General features: G+C 51.5%; 1 protein-coding gene across 1 annotated transcript in view; it reads left to right on the top strand.

Moving 5' to 3' along the window:
• The first annotated feature begins 1,530 nt into the window (after nucleotides 1–1,530).
• LOC122389918 overlaps nucleotides 1,531–23,985 on the top strand; it is a 126,166-nt gene continuing 103,711 nt past the window's right edge. The window contains exon 1 of the mRNA XM_043382414.1: nucleotides 1,531–1,900. Coding sequence (XP_043238349.1) covers nucleotides 1,874–1,900 — 27 coding nt within the window. The 5' untranslated portion in view covers nucleotides 1,531–1,873. The remainder of the gene's footprint in view (nucleotides 1,901–23,985) is intronic.

The raw sequence follows: 23,985 nt of genomic DNA, 5'->3' as shown, positions 1-23,985 counted from the left end.
GAGACTGAGGAACGTAAGCGGCTTTACCTCAGCCGAGAAGTGCAAAAAGTCCCTACACGAAAAGCAACGCATGCACATATTTATAGCTGTAGCTGCATTACATTTGAAATAGGCTTATTAAAGAATGCATGTATATTTGATATTATTTGCTATATCGCATTTCATATTGATGTAATCGACAGAGCGCGAGCCAGGAATGGAATATCCCCTAAGCGCATGCTGTTCCGTACGACACTGCTCATCAGCTAAATTTTGTCAATAGATGGCAGCAGCGTGTAGCGCCGTAAGCTATGCTGCGCCGCAAGGCACCTCGGCTGGAGTTGGGGTAATGACGCAGGTAATCCCTCGCCCGCACATGCCATTTTCCCATCCTAGAACGCACATGGGGGGGGGGGTTGCCACCCCCCCCCCACGCCATTTCGTTCCTGTTGGAGATAGAGCTTAGCAGTAAAGACCAAAAAGATTCTTTGGGAAGAGACGAATCCAATGATACCCAGTTTTACCTTCTCAGGTCAGTCATTGACCTTCCAGGTCAGGTCAAACTAAAAAATGTTGCTGTTTTGGGTCACCGTTGGATATCAAGTGCGCTGCTTATCAAATACCGATGACGATGCTGTTTTCTGGTGCCAAGCCAGCTAGAACCTCTTTTTCACACTATCCGACCAGAATTTTGCTGCTGAGGTCATTTCAGGTCAAGTTAGGTCAAGGTCAATTATATGTGCTTGTATGTCTGTGTGTGTCTGTGTGTATACTGATGTGTGCACCGATTGTTTTTGGGTCCATATCACATGAAATCATGATCTGAGAAGCTTTTACCAAAAATGCAGTCAAAAAACTTCACAAAAAGTAAATTCAGCTTGCCTAAAACGCAATTATCTTAGATGACCTAGGTTGACCTTGACCCTGACCTTGACCCCTGTACATCGTCGAACAACATGTTCCATGATAGGTGGGAGGTAAGACTGGCAAAAAAGGCCGAAATCAGGGTGTCAAAAGCTCACAAGGCCCATGGCAAACGCGAGATGTTGAGAATTGGCCATTTGGGTTATGACATGACCTGAAAAACAAGGTCATATCTCCGAAACCAAAAATCACAGAAACTTGAAATTTTCAGTGGACATCAAGAAAGGATAGACGAGCAGCTATACGAAAAATCAGCCTTCTAGTTCTAAAAATGTTGAGTGCAGAGCAGAAAGACTGCCTGGGGGGGGTGGCAACCACCCCCCCCATGTGCGGGCGAGGGTTAACAGATCCTTTTGTTCTTCAACTTTGTGTAAACAATAAGTATTGCATCTACAGGAAAGTTCATTTTTCTTTCAAGTGGTTCACCAAGTGTATTTGTAAATTACTCCTAACAGCCATAAAACCATTTTATTATATGCAGATTCACTTTACCTGCCGCAGCCCGTCTCGTTATTGGCTGCCGCTCTGGCCGTTCCGTTTTTGCCGGACGGTCGGCTGCGCGCGGAGCGCAGGTTACCGTCCAGCTGGGAGGTATCGCAGCCGGAGTGCCTCGTGGGCCGTCCCGGAGAAAGGTTGGGGGCGAACTACGTTCGTGTGGTGTTTAGAGTGTGACGATAATCTGTGGACAACTGTGACGCTATACGGTGGACAATCCACGGTGGTAGGCCACCGAGGTGAGATGTGTTTGCCCGTGGGGGCGGCGCGCGGTGTGGAGCGAACATTTCTGGACGATTCCCGCGCGATGAGACTTCTGCTGCCGTGCAGGACGGACGTTCGATCTTGAACGACTGAACAATAGTGGACTTCTGGTGTTTGGCGATGTTCTACGGTGGACGGGGTGCTGAGTGAACGTTTCACGGCGGCACAGTCAGTGGACGCAGGAGTCCGAGGAGCGACTCCACAGGACGCCATGATGAGGGAGGACCACGAGCCGGAGGTAGGTGATGATGTCACAGGTCATGTCACGGAGGTCAATGGTGTATCCGCCGAATATGTGAGGCATTGATCTGTCGTTGTTTTGTTACCGGTGAAAAATTATCCACACAAATTTTCCATGAATCAGAAATCAGAATGCAGAACTGCGTTTCGATGCAATCTCGGTGCTTTTGGAGACATTTTGACTTGTAAGTTGTAACCGAAGTCCGAGGACTCCGAAATATGTAGGAATGTCTAAAGCCTGATGTTGATATGAATCGAATTGTCTAAATAACTTCTGAAACAAAAAATATACAATGGCTCACGTCTCACGAGACAATCCATAGCAAGTCAATCCATAGCCACTGACGTTTGTCCTTCAAACATTTAAGTTTGTCAAACATTCTGTAATCTGTTTCATTTATTTCCGTACCTAGTCAGTGCCTACCCACTGCCATCAAATAGGGCTGAAATAAAAATCTGCGTAAGTTTCACACTGAAGATGACCAAGCCGGGGGGCGGGGGGAGGTAACAACTGCCGCCGGCTTTGCCTCTCGGGCTTCAACGCTCATTGGGACAGACATTGGGCCGGTCTGAAGCTCATGTATGCCTCCCAGGTCTCAGTCGGCTTGTATCGACAGCTGAAGCACGCCACTCGGTCTCCGCTTGTCCTTGGCTAGTGCCGGCGGGAGTGGCTCGTCTCTCCTTTCTGGGTCTGTGCGTGGGCGACCCTCGACGGGGCTGGGCGGGGGGGGGGGGGGGGAGCGGCCGGGCGACTCCATGAGGGGTGCCTCTGTCCAGAGCCGCACCCGCGAGAAGGGTGAAAAATGGCCCGGTCACTGCCTGGTCGTCGATCGGTTACCGCCCATTGGTCACCTGTTCTGGCCAGCGGTCACCTGGTACTGATTAACGAGCACTGGTTACTAGTCGCCTGTTACGGTCATCCAAGAGTTGCGCTTCGTTGTCATGTGACTCTTGATTGGCATTTGATATCAATCATATAAATTCTTTGTTGGTCAGAATGAGACTGAAGCACAGAGAGGAGGGCTCCGGATGGTATGAGGACTTGAGGAATCCATTATTCTTTAGTGGCGAATTTTATTGCATAGCGCTAGCAATGCACATTGCACAGCACCTATGCTTATTCTTTGTTGCCCTGCAGACAGCTGCAGGGTGACAGCGGACAGCACTTCTATGTGTCACCTCTGGCTTGCATCGCTACAATAACACGTCTGCAGCCAGCCATGACTAACTCGAGGTGACCTGCTGGGACATTCGTCACCGGCACATCAAGTCCCGTGAGCTGTTTGGAACTGCATTAGTACACTCGGGGGCAGATTGATGTTCCACAACTCTTTATCCACCGGGTTCCTATGGCTCAGCATTGGCAGCAGCCGCCTGGTACCGGTAGACTGTGCCGCTTCACTTACTTGTCAAGCGGCACAGCCTACCAACACCGTATGCCACCGGTCTGGGTCGGTGGCTGGAAGGCGATGTGGGCCGCCTGTGACGTCAGCGCAGCGGTGAGGGCCGAGCCCGGAGGCATGGCTCGGGTCGGCGCGGCGCGGCGGCTGGCGAGGGCTGGGGAGTGAGGTGGGGTGGGAGCACGGACATCGCGCGGCTGAGCGAGTGTAGTTAACTTTCGCGTCTCAAGGCGTCAATTATTCTACCTAACAATTGTGCTAAAGCAGTTGTTAAAATGTCCTATCCCCAAGACAGCGCCTATCATCATAATTGCAATGCACATTATGACACACTTAAGCGTGGCAATGGGACAGCCGATAGAACTTATGTCACTCGTGCATCGAGGTGCGGAGCTATATTTTGTATAACATATTAGTATTAAGGTTTTGATTGAGCAGATTGGTGTCTATTGTTTCGCACGGCAATCGTCCAGAGCCGTGGGAACTGGGGGTTATGAGTAGTGCCGCAGCCAACGCTCCAATTTGAAGCGATTATTACTGTTGCTCTAATATGTGGTCGCAGCCTCCAATAGCAAACCGTTCCAACTAGGAGCCAAAAAGTCGGCCACACAGGGGGGCTCGAACCGGGCTTCTCCCACCGGCCAATTCACGACACGAGCGTTCATCCACTGAGCTACCGAGAATGGTCCTCGTCCGCACAAAACAAAATGACATTCACCCGCTGACCGCCAATGAAAGTATTGTGACATTTGATCGCGTTTGACCGCGGCGGGTGGTCGCTGGTTTCGGCAGATCAGTGGATACACGCTAGCTTCGTGGGGTGACCGGTTGGAGAAACCCGGTTCGAACCGTCCCAGGTGCGCGACTTATTTGTTCCTATGGAACAGTTTGCTATTGGTGGCTGCGACCACACATTAGAGGAACAGTAAGAGTTGCTTAAAGTTGCGACGCCGCGCTATCCAAAACCCCAGTTCCCACGTCTCTGGACGATTGCTGTGCGAAATAATAGACACCAATGAGCTCAATCAAGACCTTAATACTTATCTGTTAAAAACAATGTAGCTCCGCAACTCGATGCACGTGTGATATAAATTCTATCGGCTGTCCCAATGCCATGTTTAAGTGTGTCGTAATGTGCATGGCAAGTATGATGATAGGCGCTGTCTTGGGGATAGGACATTTTAACAACTGCTTTAGCACAATTGTTAGGTAGAATAATTGACGCCTTGAGACGCGAAAGTTAACTACACTCGCTCAGCCGCGCGATGGTCCGTGCTCCCACCCCACCTCACTCCCCAGCCCTCGCCAGCCGCCGCGCCGCGCCGACCCGAGCCATGCCTCCGGGCTCGGCCCTCACCGCTGCGCTGACGTCACAGGCGGCCCACATCGCCTTCCAGCCACCGACCCAGACCGGTGGCATACGGTGTTGGTAGGCTGTGCCGCTTGACAAGTAAGTGAAGCGGCACAGTCTACCGGTACCAGGCGGCTGCTGCCAATGCTGAGCCATAGGAACCCGGTGGATAAAGAGTTGTGGAACATCAATCTGCCCCCGAGTGTACCAGTTCGCGCTGGGTAGTGTCTCTCCTTTTCTGGACAGCTACCACCTGCCCTAGATCTCGTCTGCACTGTCAACTGCCAACAGCGGTTTCCATTCCTTCCCAGCTCCTTTTCTCTATCCTCTGTATTGCAAGGCTGGCTACCTGTTACAAGCTGGGGTTACATTGATGACCCCGTGTTGTGACTGTTTACCTCTGTCCGCCTACTCGGAGATAAGGGACGCCTACAAATCATAACCTCTGAACACACCGGGTAACATTGTGATGTCGGTGTTTACCGCTGGCTGCCCACACGGAGACACGGGCGAGGGATTAGTAGGGAGGGCTACCTGGCGGCGTCGCTGCACTGGTCCCCGCACCTGCACTCGCCCCTGCACTCGGTATGGCCATTCAGGTGACAACTCGTTTTTTTGCCAGATGTTATGATGAATCACAAATATGATTATTAACTTAAAACACACCCTGTTAATTTTTTTAAAGAAACTTTGTCTGAATAGCAAGATGACCTGGTGGCTGCGGTCCTGGATACCCATTACCCACTCAGCGGATGGGTATACGAGCTAAATCCTCGGTGTGTTGGTCAGCACAATTGTATGCACCGGATATACGACGCATATAGGATATGGCTCATTAAGATCATTTAGGCTACTCTACGAGTTTGTTTTTCAATCATGTCATTCCATTTCACATATGTATTGCCATGCCATGCCATGATGCCATGCCATTACAAAACCGAGTCTGTGGCTGCGTGTGCGTGCGCCCTGACAGCCGGTGATCGTTTGTTTGCGCTGCCTCGACGGCCTGTCAATGCTATCGGAAGTGGAACGATAACAAACACGGCAAATGGAGCATGATTTGATTTTGATGCCAGCTGAGTGATTTATTGATCCCAATAGCACTCTAACGACCAAGATCCCTCTAAACTCCAATAACACATTAGTTTTTTTTTTGTCGTGAGTCGCAGACTAATATTAACCGACGTGCTGGATGCTTTACTGCACCTTGATAGCCTGTACCATTACTTTCCTCGTCTGATCTCTGCACCCCCTCTCCTGGCACGCGCATGCTGAAGAGCAGCTCTCCCACCTCCGCCCGGTTCTCGCATTTCATTCTGGACGGACGGAATCGCATTTGCAGCCGGGCGCCGCTCGCAGCGCCGAGAGTTGTCAGTCTGCGTCGGCGCGGCGGTCCGGGTTGCAGCCTCCGGGCTCCCCCACTTCCGGGAACGGCCCGGACCGGCCCGGACTCCGGGCGGGGACGGCTCCGGGCGCTCATGGGTCCGGGAACAGTCTGCGGCGACCGGCTGCGTGCTGACCGACCGGCGCCCACAGCTGTGTTAATGCCTTTTTGTCGTGCCTCTCGGACGTTTGACCCGATGTGTTGAGCGTGTGTGAGCAGTTTTCGGCCTCCGGGCGCCGCCCCAGGCGTCAGACCAGGCTCTGCTAGCAGTGGGCGGCGCAAGATGAGTTAACCTCGAACATGATGGACTGATGTGCTGAAGGCATAAGCGTTGCCGCGAACATTGGCTAAACCATGGCCGGTCTGCAAACGTCCGTAATTGGCTGCGAATGGTTTGCGGATGCTGTGTCGGCCCTCTCGTGCTGTCTGACACGCACTGGGGTGGCTGGTCACGGATGTAACACCGCCCAGTTAGTGGGGAGATCGCGTGTTTCCACGGTGATGCAGAGCTTCCCTCCCGCTCCGCCCCCTGCCGTCCGCCCATTGTGGTCGTGCAGTGGTATATGCGCCGATAAAGAACCCAGAGTGAACAGTCATCGCCCACGGGGCTGGACCGGTGGGCGACCGGATTCGCCCTTACGCCCGTCTTTCAGTGCCAAGGACGGATACGTAATGCATGCATGGTTAAAACACATGCACTGAGTGCGTGCTTTGCAAGAATGTGTGCGTGACGCGGGATGTGTGTTTAATCCGTATCTATTAACTTATTGCCTTCAGTAAGAAGGTGGTTCCTGGGATATCAGAGTGTTTATCATAATCAAATGCAAAGCTCTCAGGTGGATGTAAATTGTAATGTAAGTAACTCACGCGGCACTTGATCGGGAACATGAAATACTCAACTTTTGCATGATATAGCTCCATATATCACATTGAAACAAAACAAAACCGGCACGGGTCAAAACACACGACACATATGGCCCATTCCGAGCTTGCAGAGCAAACGCACGCCATTTCCGACTTCAATAAGTCTTGTTTAATCGTCTGGCACGCGGAACCGGCACTCTCCTTCCTCTACTGAAACCTTCTGGTGACCTTCCCGCCTGCCGCCGACGCCCTCCAACATGCAGCGGGCCCCGCCGGACAAGCTCGACACGTGTTCGGCAGCGGACACGAAAGCGGGAAACCACTCTGACGGCGCCGCTCAGCACTCGACAGAGTCCCCACTGGGGCCGCCGAGTGGAGAATGTGTCTCGATTTCTGTGAAACATAACCAAGCGACATCGGCGGCGGCGGTGGCGAGGGACCTTTATCGATATTGGGAGCAGTTCACTCGTCCCAACACTGACATCGTAGCTCCCTGGCGTCTGATACAGCATCCCACTCGTGCCGCTCTCACCGCTGCGCCTTTGCAGTAATCTCGATGGACATGCCACCACGTCTCTGAGCGGTGACTTTGGGAGCTGTAGCCTGCAGGGAACAGTTCCTGACTCGGCAGTCAGTGGAGCACGGGCCACCGCGGCGGCTGCCGAGTCGCCATGCGGGGCAGCCAACGGACGACGGGGACGTCCTCGGATAAGATCAGCATTGAATTGGAAATGATGTTGCAGACTGAGAGGGGAACGCCGGCTGCTTTTCATGCTGAGGCTGACGTGGCATCGCCGGCGCCTTGTTGGGTTTCAGCCTGGCTCCTGTGAATTCCCTGTAGGACAGTCGCGACGGTGTATCTTGCAGACTTGTAAACGACTCTGAGTTGATTCGTGAATCGACTCAGAATCAAACCGTTTTTCGATGAATCATGAGTTGATTCGAATCACTTCATCGAGGAACTTGATGAGTCATGAGTTGATTCGAATCAATTAAATTTAACATCATGAGTCATTTGACGAATCGATTCAAATTTTCAGACTCAAACAAAGAATCGACTCAAAAAAAAAATTTGAGTCGTTTACAAGTCACCATCAACACCCTAATAATTAATGCTAGATCACCCCCTCAGCTTTAGCCATCACTTAACTCCATATTTCAGACTTACAAGAGCCTCAGAGGCTCAGGCACAGGCGCCTAATGAGCCAAAAGCATTTGGCAGTTGGTACTTGGTAGGTACTTAGTCTTACCAAACCAAGTGCCTGCTACACTACCTAGGTACCTACATTTTACATGTCAGAAGTCAGAATTGACACCTGCGGCTGCCTCCCCTTCTCCCAGTCCCAATTTGGTCCCAATAATCAATCAACAGCATAAGAGTTTGGGCGTCTATAGAGTCAAATACGCCCAAACTACCTATAGCCTATAAACTACCTATAGGCTATGCTATAATATAAATAAACTCACCTATAAACCGCAAAATTGCGATGCTCAACTGCCAATAAACCACAAAATGCACATTTTTCCATGAAATAGAAGTTTAAAAAGAAACTTGTTTTATGACATCATAGAATCTTCAGAATAATGTTAAGGAGCGGCTTTGAAATATTTCCTCAGCGATCTCCACTCGCCTAAAATATGTACTATGAGTGACGTCATGAATTCGAGAATAGAATGTGAAAGTCATAGTATGTTTTAAGAAAACTACAATAATGGCGCAGTTTATAACTTTCACGTCTGAATCTCGTGACAAATTGGCCGGACGACGTTGCCCGAATTGCACCAATGACAATTTATTTTTACCATAAGAGCCACTTGGTCAGTGCTCCGGTGCTCCTGATCATGGATGAAGTATTTACTGAGGGGTGTTCACGGGCACCGCACACTGCTGCGTGCGCTGTGTGCGGTGCGTCCAGCAGGCGTGGGGGTAGGGGATGGGTAGGCGGTTCTGACGTCACGGCTGCGTGCGGTGGACGGTCCGCTGTGGCCAGTCCCGACCGGCCACAGCGATCGCTGTGTGCGGTGACGGAAGGCTGACGTAGGGACGCAGTGGGCGGAGCTTGGAGGCTGTGTGCGGTCCGACCGCACACAGGGCCCGTGAACAGCCCACTGGATTGGCAACTCTCCCTCGATTCGCGACCAAATATCGCAGTGCGCATGCGCCAACTCCAGATAGGACGCCGGTGTTTGGCGGCTATGCGTTCCAATGATGGGACGGGGTGGTTGGGTGGTTTTTGAGCAGTTTATCTTCGAAGTTCAACTGATAAAGGATAACGGCACTGTTTTTCATAATGTTTATGAGTTGAGAAGGATTTAACTTTAACACGGGGAGGGGCCGACGGGGAGGGGGGCGGGTCACTCAGGCGTCGCCCCACCCTGACGGTATTTTCGCGATTGATCGTATGGCGCTGGGGATAAAGAGCTGAAACTTGGAACACCAGGCCTTTGATTCAAGCCGGATCTTGTGAAATCAACCACATTTTCAGGTCGGGTCAGATCACTGACCTATGACGTCATACGTAAACCTCTGCCGTTCTGCACGGTCCTAAAATAGTTCAGTGCTGCAACTTCGCAACGCCCTCAGTGCCAGACGATTTTCACTGGAAGATGAAACTTAGCAGGGCTGCAGAGTCGATGGATTTTCGATGACTCCGACTCCCACTTCTACTCCCACTCCGGGCAGATCTGTCGACTCCGACCGACTTCAACTTCGACTCCGACTCTGCAGCCTTGCCAGGTCTGCGGAGTCGATGGATTTTCGGCGGCTAGACTCCGGTTCGCAAAATCGACTCCGACTCCGGCCCCGGTCAGAACTGTCGACTCCGACCGACTCCGGACTCCGCAGCCCTGCTCCCAAGACCTCTTTACTTATATATTGGATTTTTCTTAAAGGGCACCTGAGGTCAGGTCGCTAACGTGACCTCACCATTATAAGCCTCTATGTCATTGCGGGGAACTATGGAAACTGTTATTTTGGCGCCGGAAATGATCTCATCAAATCGAGTTAGCGAGTCGCAATTGCGACTCGGCTTTTAAAAGCCATCAATGGACTCAGGAAGACCATTGAATTGAATAATAGGTATGCAATACAACCTCCTTCAACCAACTTCGTGACCTTAGTGACTTTGATCTGACTGACCTTGACCTGAGGTCCACACTCGAGTTGACCTTAGGTATCCATCCACCAAGCAAAGTATAGCATTTGACGTGCTGAAGTAAGAAGAGCCCGTTAGTGCCGAAATCGCGGCTCCGAGATTATTTTATAGCGAAGTGATTTGTTTCTTTGTTTGTTTTGTTGGGTTAGGCCCTTTCGGTCTGACGAGACCAGTTCAGAGCCGGAACGATGATGCAGTGGCGGTGGGACAACTTCAATTAAGGGGAACTGCCGACTTTTGATCCCAATCTTTCCATGCAACGCCCATGGGGCTAATGTTAAAATGCCAAAATCAAAGGGGGTACGGTACTCCCCCCCCGTTCCGCCGCCTATGATGATTAGAATTAGGGGGAGACATTGGTCTTGGCAGGCACTCTAGTGACTAGTGAGTCGCCGCCCGCCGGGGCTGAGCCCGTCCGAATGGACGGGCCGACCAGCCTCCCAAGTAGGTACGTACTCTCTGCACCCGGTTACGGGTGTGCTCTGGCGGAGCTGCCCGCATGGGATAAAGTTGCCCGTCCAGCCCGGATCAGGGGGTTGAGGCGTGGAGGAAAAGGATTTGACTATCCTGAGGGTGGAAAAGATTGAACAGTGTGTTATCAAAAGATGGTGATGCGTGCATTTTACGCCGGCATAAGAGCTTGGCGACTGGGCATGCACGTCCTCTGCCGAGACAAAATGTCTTACCCAATGGTCCGATTACTTCGTTGAGGACAAATATGGACTTACTGGACGTTCCCGACACCATAACTTCGTTTTAACGCACCGCACCCAGCCGTTCAATCCCTAAATTCGATTGATCTTGGCCCGCAGTTTACCACAGGGATTAGCGCCCAACCCTCCGCCGTCCTATCTCACCAAGCTTCACCACTCCGCCGCTAGGTGGCCAGTCGTGGTCGCTTACATCAAAGGCGCCGACGGAGAGTTGCCGATCCAGGAAATCTCTAATCCATGTCCTGATATCGATTAATATTCAATGACGTCATTTTTAATCTAAAATTGTAGACAAACAATATTTTTTTATATTCCTTCATTTTAATCTCCACGTTGAGCCAACATAAATGGTAAGTGACGGATGGGCTCTATCTAGCTGGCAGCCAGTTGGCACTGCTAAACTAGGTGCCGTTTGGAGAATGTATATTGTATACCTACATTAACTACCTTCAATGAGTCTCAACTCAAGATCATATCTGATTCTGAGGCCTGAGCCACTCATGCAAGGTCATGGCCTCATCGTGGCCCATGGAGACCCTGTTGATGCTGAATGTTTCACAGGTGGGATTAATCCTGTTTTTGAGGTTGTACTGTTTGAATAATTTTATCTGATAAATAAGAAGTAGTAACATTTGTCTCATTATCATGTAGAAAAAGTCTGATAAAAAAACATGAATGCCTCTCGGAACTTGTGCTTTTGAATTTTCAAATAAGACTTTCTAGGTAATAATAAGAGATAGGTTACTATGCTACTCCTTAGTCCTTACTTATATTATAATTGTCTCTCAGAGTTACTTACAAATTTATCTGACATTGCACTGTTGACTGTTGAGTGTTGAAGATAGGTAGGTGTAGGGTAGGTACCTATGTACCTAGCCCTACTAGGTAGCTGCTTGAATCTTTGGTCAAGGCTACTATGCTGCTTAATACAATTGTGGTATGCGGCATATTCATTTTATCATAGCTTTGAGTCAAATAATCAACAAATGCCTATAGTGAGTCATGGGTTGAATGAAGTAAGTTCAATAAAAATGTTGTGTGAGTCATGAGTTGATTTGAATCGATTCATCAAAATGTGTGAGTCATGAGTTGATTCGAATCATTCCGTTGGCTAGGTGCTCGAGTCATGAGTTGATTCGAATCAATTAAATTTAACATCATGAGTCGTTTGATGAATCGATTCAAATTTCCAGACTCAAACAAAGAATCGACTCAAAAAAAAAATTTGAGTCGTTTACAAGTCTGGTATCTTGTAAACTACAACCTCACAGCGTCTGAAGTGTCACCAATTTCACTCTATGCGATTAGTTCTAATGCCGGATGCAGACGCACGCCGCTGGGGCTGGCTAGACGGCTGCGGCGTCGCGCGCGGTCGGCGTGACCATTTGGGGAGCGCGTGGTGGCACCGCCAGCCTGTCCGGTCTCTGGCAGGCCGACGCCGGTCGTCTGGGACTTGGAGAGGGCGCCGGGACGCCGGGCGGCTCAGACCGGATATTGTCCGACGGGACAGCCACGAGGGGACGGTGGGATGAAATGTGGGAGCGGAAAGATGAGACGCCTGTGCGGTGTCTGCCGGGACGCGAAGAAGGGGAGAAGCTGAGGATGAGCGGCAGGCTACGGATGTAAAAATGGGCATCAGACAGTGCTAGGGTTGGCTAGTGTGGTGGCAGATCTCGTTTCACGGTGTTCTGAAGTGAATTGGAATTGTTATCTTTGCATGCGTTAGTCCATTTTTTTTTGTGCTGATGTGTTGCTATTTTAATGAACTCTTAAGTTGAAACAAATTTGTTTGCTGTATGTATGGAACCTATTATTGTTTGGTGAAATAGAGCAAGGCAGCAACACAATTATGCAATCTGATCCACATGCCGACCCAATTATCTGCTATTGCCCTAACAAAATAACCGGGTGTGCTGCGGCCTGACCTGCTCGCCTTGAAGGGGGCCTGTGTTGGTGGGATAACACCGGCACCTGCAATGGCATTAACAGCGCGACTAGACGGCCGGGCCAGCGGTGGGTCTGATGAGGGCACCAGCAATCGGGTCACGGCTGAACGGCTCCGGGCGCGGCCGGGGAGGGGTGAGGGGAGAGGGGCGGCTGGGGAGAGGTCCGGAGGAGCAGATGTGAGGAGGAGTGGCCGGGAGAGCGGCCACAGATGGAGGGAGGAGGCCCGACAGATGTAAAGAGGTGGGAGGGAGAGCCGAGTATCCATTACACGTCAGATTTGAGGAGGCGGTTGGTGGGTTACCACTGCTGGAGGCAGTAAATAATGCTCCTCGGGCCGGTGTGCGGCGTTTATGTGTTATGTTTTCTCGTCACTTAGCTGACTTACGTCACATACAGCCTATGAATTTTTATCATACTATCAATGTTGGCTATTCTTCTTTCAAAGACGAGCTTGAATAATCGCTGCCATTCGGGCGCTGATACTGGACCAGCTTTTACCGTCAATTAATAGCAGCGACTGCCTGATACGGTCGGACTGGATGCCAAGTATAATGGCGATAATCGGTAGATAAGTTACCGAGCCGGGCCCGCCAAGGCCGGCGCTTTGTTGAGGCCAGGTGGGGATGCAGAGGGGCCACCGCTCTATGCACAGGAATGCACAACACAATTCGGCATTGTTCGTGAGTGATTTTACATGTCATGGAGGCTTTTTATTAACTGCCGCTCGCGGTGCACAGGTGAATGTATTGCGCACCAGCCAGGATAGTGAGCAGTGACCAGCATAAAAATCGCCTGCCTTGCAAAGTGCGCATTGACACGGCACTAAGGTATCGACGACAGGGCTGCACCTCTGCTGTGGGAATGTGGTTAATTTGTTCATGCATGGTGGCAGCGACGTAGCTGCTTAGGTATTTTTTACTGTCATTGTAATGCATCCTGCCACACACACGATATTGGTGTAATGAAGGATAAGCTGTCACCGACAAAAGTGCCCACTTTCACAGTCCATCACCATAATTCACACGGTGACAGCATAGGCTACTTCGTGGTTGACATACCTACTGTTGCAATTGACATTTATGCAACACAATACGACGCCGTTGTCAATTTTTCGTGTGCAAATATCACCAACCTACACCATGCTCCTCCTCTTGAGTCTCTTTAAAAGTTTGTCTTGACTTTTGCCTACTCTATTAAAGTCTTTTCTGCAGTACTGCAGAGACCATTTCTCTCTTCAGCTCTACCGTCGTTAACAAGTTTCTGCAAACGGTCATTGCCACTCTTGGTTAAACTAGGCCATTGATTGGTATCCATCAGGTTTAAAATGAGACGATTACATTGTAAAGACCCTAAAACTACACAAACTTCAGTTTTGAAGTGACGCGTTTTGCCTACTCTTGTCAGACCGTTTCAGAACTTTGTCAGTTACCGAAGACGTTAAAAGGCCGATGAATGTATTGGAAAGCATGCTGAGCTGAGTCTCGGCTCAGTGAGTTTCATTCAAGGCCTGTCATTGCTATTCAGCAGTAATGCTCACTTACGATAGTTTGTACCGCAAGCATCGCGCTTGGTGCAACGATCATCCCGCTTCTTGATGAATGAACCGCGTCACTAGTTCTTTACACCTACAAATTAACTAATTTCTCGCATTGAGATGAGCCTCTCTGAGTGGTGTTCCTGCTGCGTTTTATCGCGCACGGTTTCTCTCCTCATTCGCCGAGGAGCGGGAACTACTCGGCCGTTCTCCATACGGTGAAAGGAGCGAGCCGGAGACAGCCGGGCCGTACGGACGGACGGACGGACGGACGGACGGACGGACGGACGGACGGACGGACGGACGGACGGACGGACGGACGCAGCGCGTCGCTGAGGTGTGAAAGCTGGGTTATGGCCAGCGCCGGCCGTCGCACTCGCTAATAGAAATGACCAATGAATAACCCCAATCAGTGGACCGAGCTGTGAGCGAGCCTTTCATGCCGGTCTGCCACCAGCCGAGTGGTATAGCCTTTGATCCGTACGTCGGTTAGACGCTTTCACAGAGCTTGCGCAATGGCGTACGCCGGGTCCCATATCGCTGAGCTGGTGGTACGATTACCGAGTGAGTTTCGGCCGTATTTAGCCATAGATAGTCAAACCTGATTCATTCTGGCCAGTTCGCGGAATGATTCTACCGCCCCATTTTACAGAATAAGTAATATGCAATGTTTAACTTTGTATTCAGACGAGCTCGGCACCACCTTTTGCATACCAGATGCAGTAGAAGTGTTCAATTCCAGCCAATTATTCGCAGTGTCGGGCAGTAAGCAGGCGCAGAGAGGCATTTGCACGGAACATTTTCGGTGTTATTGGTGCTCTGGGAATTTCCTCCCGGGCCACTGAAATAGCCAGAGACCATTTCAATCTAGCACGTGCGCTTACTTAACATAGTATGCAGTTGGCAAAAACATAGTCATCCCACGCACTAACATGCCCAATTGGGTAGGGGGCGTCGGCGGATCACTGACGCCTGATACCTTCACATGTGTTCCACGATCAGCACACGTTTCTTGTTGCCCTCCCACATGATGTGATGCCTGATGGACACACCCGCCCCTCCCACTCTCGCCTTATTGCCAATGACAGCGCCCAAGGCATTACCCCAGAGCCATGCCATAGCCAGATCGCCATGTCTGTCCTCCCCAATCTATTGCCGTTCCCACGCTGTCGCCGGTCGGGCCACCGAGGGCGTCCATCACTGTCTAATCCTGTGTAATTGGGGCGCGTTGCATGTGGGCACTATCAGCGGAGCTGTGACAGACGGGCTGGTGAGCTGGGTTTGGAGCTGGACGGGCCTCGGGCCGGGGACTGAGCTGTGTGGAGCACCGTGCTTGGCCAAATTGGGATGGACTGGGTTGTAGTGTCATTTGTGACCCTACCTGATTTATGCTGAACTTGGGTTGGCTGTGCTAATGACATTGCACAGAGTTGAACTGGGAAGTTGGGCTATGCTAGGCTCTTGCAAGGTAAATTGGATCGAACTGGCTGGACTGAATGGATGGAGCTGAGCTGAATTGAACTGAGGTGACCTGCATTGAACGGAGCTGAGCTGGGCGCGGTGCAGGACATGTCTCTCCTCCTGCCGACCTCACCCAGAGCCGGCGGCGCCGTGTGCCGAGTAGGCCGTCCGCTGCCGACCGGACCGACCGGCTGATTATGCATGCATGGTACCGCCGAGAGCCGCGCTCCATTTGGCCGGGCCAGCTGCGGAGACCGGCCCGCCCCTCGGGAGAGAACCGGCCGCAGTCGCAGCGCGGGCACAGCCCGAGATGAGCCCTAACCTCAGCTACTCTGAAAAGCACCGCGACGGTTAGTGCATGAAGTAAAAGGTGAAGTTCATGGTTGAGGTTTACGAGCAGCTCAAATGACCGAATCCTCGTTGAATATGGAATAATCACCGGCACTTCAGGTTTATTATTTTGCATCCTTGACCGGTAAATTAGCGTGATTTATGTAGCTACGAGTTTCCGGTTACTTTATCTCATTTGGGCATAGAAATGCTGCATGCATGTATGCTGCCATACCAACATGATGCTGACATTCATGTCATGAGACTACATGCATACCTATGGACCGGTATGATCGCTCCAAAGAGAAGCTCACTTTTCCATCGGTACCCGTTCGATCTACCGGCGTTATACTCTGCTGCGGTAGATCTGCAATCTCAGACCGCGTCGCGCGACGCCTTGTGACGCCGCCGCATTCCTCGCCGGGTCACGTGACGCACCCCCCGTGACGCTGCCGGCGTTACGATCGCTGATCGCGATTGGGGCACACGTGACCGCATTGTTTGGCCGGGAGGACAGGTGTGGTCTCGCCGAGGGCACGCCGCTGCAACGGGTCGGGGATATGCCGCGTCACGGAGCCGGGATGCCGGGGACGGAGCTGGGTACGGGCCCCGCCGCAGACTGTCTGGCGCCAGTGGCGGACTCAGGACGGCGAAACGCGGCCGACCGAGACAGCTCACCGAAATATCTCACCGAAGCCCTCACTTATGCTTCTTCTTGCTTACCTCGTAGTGTAGAACGTGGAGCTGCTAAGCCATCGCTCACGGCACATTCCTCATCAACAATAGGTTGGAATAGCTGGTTTTCAACCTGTGCAGTTGAAACGTTATCAACATTTGATAAAGGTATGTGTTGCTAGGCAATGCAGGCAGTTAATTTCTGCGCAATTATTTCCTTCCCTTTTCCTCATTTGTCACAAGTCACTGTTAATTTTGGAGCTGGGTATCAAAGCTCCTCTAATTATATTGCTAGTCGTTTGTTAATGCTGTTCTCCAGGTAAAAAGTAAATGTCAGCGGCTGCTTGGCTGTCCGTTACGACAGCTTGAGCAAAGCGCCATCATCAATTTCCGTTGAGCGCTGGGCGGCTTCTGGGTGCAGCTGTTGCCCGTTTTCACTTTCGCCAGCCGCCAGCAGCCAGCAGTCGCCCATGATTGTCCGGGCACGAGTGCGGTCCATTTTCCGTCGTCTGCGGCTGCCGGGCGGCCGGTGGCACGCGGACGCTCCCTGTCGCAGGCCCCAGGTGTCGGCGCGGCTGTCTCCGGTGCCGCAGGATATGGAGGGCTGTTTACCGGAGCGACAGTTTCCCCGATGGTTCCCTGGCGCACAGTTTTCCCGCCTTTCTCCGGTCGTTTCTATGTAGTCTATGTTGTGGTTTATACGATTTGCGCGCGTTTGCTCTGTGGCCGTCCGTCATGGTGCCTTTTCTCGCTCAATGATTTTTTTTTTTTTTTTTGCTGGAGAAATCACAGTCATTAATATTATCTCATTCCCATTGCTTGCGACCAGTTTCCCATCTCCTTTCAATGCCACCTTTGATATCCATCTCTCCAGTTCCAGGTACGATGTAGTTGTTTTGTTAATTCAGCCATGGTCATCAATGCATTTCCTTCCTTTTTCAACCTCTGTGCTGTCTAATTATCATTTTCCCCTTTGTATGCTGTTGTTGGATAACACGCAGCATGATGTCGACAGCATCCCCGGTGCCCATGCTCATTGCTGATTGCTACTGCTAGCTACTTTCGCTGTATTTCCCACTTCCGGAGCAAATAACGATACATCAAATACTTCACGATGTCTTCATTCAACTGCCTTTCGACGGCTTTTAACACCGTCGGCTGGCATCTAATGCCGTCTACTGCCGCTCGGTGACGTCCAATGTCCTTCCACGCGACCTTTTAGCTTTTAGCGTCGGTTGTGACGTTCTGTGACGTATGATGACGTACGAGAGCCGGAAGCCGTAGGAGTACCCACCACACTCCGCCCCGGCTCCACACACACTCGGCCAGGTTAACGGGAGCCGGCGTCGCCTGCCAAAGTAATCAGCCACTTCCGAGGGATTGAGAAAGGTGGTGGTGAGGTCCAGAGCTGCAGACGGATTGAGAGAGGTGGTCCGGTTCGAAACGGATTGGGTCTGCATGAATTTTAGATACGTTGAGTTAGGATGGAAGGTGGATGCGAAGCATTTGTTGGATAACCCGCGGCGTCTTACCACAGTATCTTGCCTTCTTACCTCATGGGGTCTAAAAATGGTGACTAAAAATGGTGTGAACGTATCACGGATATGTTTGCGGATCCGGAAATTAGTCGATAAACAGGAAATAATTAGCGCCTAATCCTTTCCGTTTACTGACTGGTTTGCTCTCGCCAAATTCGCCGAAGTATCGATACTAGGTGCAGCATGCCTAGACTGGCCAGGAATTGATGCTATCGCTTCGTTCAGATACTGTGGGTGCGAGCTTTGCATTGAGTAGGACGTTCAAAAATGGAAAAGCAAAAACCTGCCTCCATTTTTGGCACTCATCAATACCCATGTAGCCCGGCTGTGGTCGGGAGTGGGCAGACCTGTTTACAAAAACGTGCGACCGCGATCGTGACTGATTTTCCGCACCGTTTTCCCCGGTCTCGCGGTGTGCGCGGGCGGCTCTCCCAGGCGCGTGGGATCGTGCGGTTTCACCGGCCGGGGTCGCCGCGTGCCGCGCCGTCTGCGGTCTGTGGTTTACGCGACTCTGCCGAACCTGAAAAGGCGCGATCCACAGCCCGAACTGCTGCAGCTAATGGGCCATAGCAGTCTGTCGCATAATATCTGCAGAGGCGCTATCGTTAATTAACATTTAGATAGATCTGACCATTTTTAGGGACACATGTCCTCTTCCGGTCCGTATATCGCGGTGAATCGCATTAACGCCTCCATAATGAATGAACGTATTTCGAGTGACTGTCAGCCAGCGATCACACCGAATCCATCTCAGGGCGACAGGCGGGTGGGGGAGATTTGGGCGCCGGCCGAGCTCCCCTGACCCTGAATCTGACTGACTGACACGGTCCGTACCGCGCGCGCTGGCAGCTACCCCCTGTTTTCCATGGCGCCCACCGACGTGACTCAGTGAACATTGACTCAGCACCGTGCAACTGCAGACTAACGAGCTGGTTGCGTGCTCCGACAAAACATCGTCCCTCATCGAGCGCGCCCGCCGCCACCGGTATAAATATTGTGACCGCGACCCGCCGCTGGATTCACATTAGCACCTCTGACGTTATTGGAGGCATGTGACGTCACTAGCGGCACGAACTCATGGACCGATCGGTCATGGGTGCATGGTGACACGTCGCAAGGCCATCACGCGTTGGATGATTGCAATGTGTCCGGGTTCTCTGACATACCGTCATGGGCGACCGGGCGGTCGTTTAAACTTTTGACGAGTTGATCGGTTCATGAATTGTGGGCATTCAGTTCGCTGCTATCCAGCTCGGCTTATATAGATGGATGTGATGTTATGCCATAAGATATATGGCATCCTTTTCCTTACGCTGAGTTGAACCACTACGCGTGTGGTCTGGTATTGATCAGGAATTCAGGAGCCATTGAATGCGAGCCAAATATCCAAGCCTACTCGTGATGCCGAGCCTGTACCTTTTAGCTACCATTCTTTAAAACACTTGTGGCTGCCGGGACAGACTCGGATAGCCACGGCATGCTCTTGGCTGAGACATGAACGTCGCAGTAGCCGGTGGAATGACGGCAATTTCACCTGCAGCAGTCGCTCCTGACATGCGATGCAGATGTCTCGTCCGAGCCGTCACGACGCAAATGCCGTGCAGTGCAGCCAAAGTGCCGATTCACGATGCACTGCGGGCGGAGGGGATCGTACGGAAGCCGCGCTCCTATCGTAGTAAGTACTGTGTATTCGGTTGAGCGCGGGCAGATAGTCCAACTGAGCTCGTCTCGATACCCGTCTACAGTTGACGTTGGCTTATGATGCACTGCGAAAAATAGTTTGTGTTCGGAATAAAAGCCTGCATGGATCAGACTGTCATCCTTCTCGGCAATATCGCACGCTGTTCAGAGCCGCGGGCATCGCTCAAGGCCACGGACCTTGTCCTTCATCCTGGCTCTCAATCAATTCTCCAATCGTGTCCGGAGCGTTCGGAGCAGTCGTCCAAATGTGCCGCCGCGGCAGGTCGGGTCGATGTGTATCGGTACCGAGCCCGAGTGCAGTAGCCGAGGGCACCCAATGAAATGGACTTTCCTTGTAGACAGAGACACTGAGTGATCGGAACACTTGGAATTAGATTAGCGGTCACTTTCGACAATATCAAGGACATGGAACTGCCACTTGCGCCAAACGATGGACAAATAGAAAGTCCCGATAGGCCAATTTTTGGGACATGGGGAGCTAAATGGGTCGGTGACTCATACGGACCCGGGCTACTTGTCATCGCTTATTGTCATGAAACCGCCCGACTTCCATTGTTTACCAACAAAATTCAGTGATAAACTTAAAAGCGGCAGTTTAGATCACGATGATTGGCGGGTTGGACATGATGTCGTTAAAATTAGAACTGCTTGCTAGTCCCGTGTTGCAAGCAGCAAGACATTTCGTGACATCATCTTCCTTCAAGCAATATTTTACGACTTCTAACTGGAATATTTACTTCGCCTGTATAGTTTTCTTAGGCTATTAAAATTCAGATTGATGGCTTGTTTTCAAACATTTTATCGTGGTTACCAACTTAACGCTCCAACCATCATGATTGTTTATAGTTATACCACCTCCATGACTTCAGGATAAAATGCTATCATTGGATAGGAGACGTTCCCCTATCTCTCCTCTCTCTGTCTCTGTCTCCCTCTCCACTCTCTCCTCTCTCTCTCTCTCCCTCTCTCTCTCTCTCTCTCTCTCTCTCTCTCCCTGCTCTCTCACGGACAGAACAGTGGCCGTTTATCTATCCACCCGTTATCTGCACATACCAGTTAAGTCTCCAGTACCCCAGCACTCAGCGCAAGCCCCGAGGCTGGCGGTGGGTGACAAGCAGCTACATTCCTCTCTCCAGTCCACTCACCTCAGGCGACTGTCCGCTCCTCCATAACCGTTCCCATACGACAGCATCTGACCCTCCCCGAGGGCATGGCGACATATAGCCTGAGGTGGCTGACTTGGAGTCATGCTGTCCCGCCCAGCCCGGCGGCGACATGCGTTTGGGGCGGCCCCACACGGAGCCGCTCGCGGGGTTTTGGGTGCTCCGCCTCGCTGTGGAGACAGCAGGTGGTGGACATGAGGGTACAGCAGATGGTAAGGGAGAGACGAGGGACGGAGGAGGGTGGAGATGAGAGGAAGCTCTCAGGGGAGGGGAAGAGGAACAGGTGTGTCGCAACTGAGATGAATGTGGGACGGAGTCCGATCGGAGTGAGACGTAATTCAGACCGAGACAGGTGCTGGCCCTTAAGTTTGGTATGCGAACTACTTAGCAAAGGGATGGAAACATTAACCATGAAAACCTCGTGTCGTTGTCGGAGGGTGCTATAAAGGGCATGTTGATATCTAAAATGCGGGCAAACGACGAACTGTCCAACGCAGACCGAGGCCACGAGCGGGTCCGTCTGACCCAGCGGGATCTAACGACCGATGAAAGGCGAGAGTTGGCGAGAAGAGGACGGAGAAGAAAGAAGCGGCGATGATGGATGAGCGTGGGTGATGGATGCGGCTGTTTTAGGTCGCGCAGCCAGCACTTTTCAAGAGCCCGACTAGCTGGAGCGCCACGCCGGCTGAACAAGCCACATAAATCCAGTCTAAGCCACGCACTGTCAGCTGATATGAGTTACACACGGGGAGTAACATCGCTGGCCGCGAGATGCACATGATATGCGGTACGATGATCCGCGCTTAGCCGCTCCGACGGTTAGTAGCCACTTGAGTCCTCTCGGATATCACCCGTTGACCTCTGTACTTTGCGAGTGAACCGCGGCGGCAGCAGGCTGTTGAGCTCCGCAGTCTTATCTGAGCAGTGTCGCACTCTGTCCACGTTATTAAATGACGGCTCATTTATCAGGCCACGGTAGCAGGGCAGCACCGGGCGGCGAGCGGGTCTGTGCCGGCTGCAGCGACCGGAGACCAAATCAGGCGCCCGGCATTCTGATGGCTGCCGAGATTCCAAAACAAGCGCTCTGGTCTGATCGGATGGCCAAACAGAGGCGCGGAGTCGGACGGAGGACATCCATCATCGCTGAGGCGAATCAATCACAGTGAGGGCTGGGCCGACGGGGACCGGACCGGGCCCAAAACTGGACCGGTGGCAACGGCTGCACCAGATCGAGGCACTGCGCTGCAGTGGTGAGCACGGCGCAACGGGGTCTGGGCCAACAGATGGAGGAACTTTGGCGAATACGAGAGCAACTTTGCGAAATAAAGGGTTTTGGTTTGCGCGAAATAATTCGATTGGTTTTCTTGTCATTGGTCTGGAAGCGGTTGGCCACTCGAGTGGTCATTGAACTGTAGAGTGTAGAGTGCAGCCCTCGCCGTTGCTGGTTTTCCCGGTGCCCAGTGTCCGCTATTTTGCCGGCTTTGTGGTCACAGACACCATTCATGGTCCACCCTGTTCCTAACTCCGCGTACCGGTGCAATTCAGTGAGTCGCCAGTTCCTCAGCCAACCGCCGTCCGACCCGTCCAGTTCGTATTGGAATGTCACCGTGGAACGGTTACGTGTTTCCCGTCCAGCGGTATCTTATCGGGCCTTCTTCGTGCGTGCCCGGGGTGAGATGGTGTCAGTCTGGAACTGCCGGGCCCGGGCTCTCTGACAAACAGGCTGATGCACTGACAAACAAGATGACGCCCTGACAAACAGGCAGACGTAATGCACAAACAGGCTGGCGCACTGGACAAACGGGCGATGCACTGGGTGAATATACAGTAGCTACGAGACAGGCGAAGTAAAAATAAGATTCAAATGAACTAAGTAACAAATGAAGAACTAAGCAAATTAATGAACTGAAGGAAAGCGTTCAGCAGCTTGAGGTCGTTAAAGTGGTTAGCCCAAAATTGAATGTGAAATTGGATATTGTTCATGGTAATTAACGCGGTGGTGGTAATGATAATAATCACCTCGCCCACGACTAAAAAAGCATGAAAATACAGGGTGTCCCAGAAGTCTTGAAGCTTTTTCATTTTTGTCGTGTGACCTTGCTATGCCACCGATTAAGGCGAATCATGCCTCAAACGAAAGAGAATGAACTGAAATTTTGTATTTTCATGCGTAGAGCACCACATTAGTCAGGTGGCCCCCGTTGTGAGTCGCACAAGATTGAGCACGAGAGATCACGTTCTTCGCTGCCGCCAAGATCTCCCGGTTTGCGAAACACCGGTGTCGCCATGCCCGTTTCTTGTCAGCTTCAGAGTCTTATTCCCTGAGGCGAGCGACATAAAATTAGCGACATATATTTGCGATGGGTTGATATTTGTTTTAGCCCCATAATAATGCAACGAATCAAAGGATTACAACGGGCTGTTGCTTAGCGCGCTCAAGCAGCTGAGCCTTATTTTTGTAATGGATGCGTGCAAACATGTCAGGAGACTTTCTGATCAGTAAATCATTATGTTGCTAATGTTTTCTCCGAGATCCAATACTCTGTTTCCTGGCTCGCTTCATGAAATAAGGCTCTGAAGCTGACCAGAAACGGGCATGGCGACACCGGTGTTTCACAAACCGGGAGATCTTGGCGGCAGCGAAGAACGTGATCTCTCGTGCTCAATCTTGCGCGACTCACAACGGGGGCCACCTAACTAAAGTGGTGCTCTACGCATGAAAATACAAAAGTTCAGTTCATTCTCTTTCGTTTGAGGCGTCATTTGCCTTAATCAGTGGCATAGCAAGGTCACACGACAAAAATAAAAAAGCTGCAAGACTTCTGGGACACCCTGTAGTATAAAAAAGGTTGGTAGGCCGGCACTGT

This window comes from Amphibalanus amphitrite, unplaced genomic scaffold (assembly GCF_019059575.1).
Source record: "Amphibalanus amphitrite isolate SeventyFive unplaced genomic scaffold, NRLGWU_Aamphi_draft 000376F_arrow, whole genome shotgun sequence".
NCBI classification, from domain to species: Eukaryota; Metazoa; Arthropoda; class Thecostraca; order Balanomorpha; family Balanidae; genus Amphibalanus; species Amphibalanus amphitrite.
The sequence above is the reverse complement of the archived record's forward strand: the minus strand, read 5'-3'. Positions and strand labels throughout refer to the sequence as shown.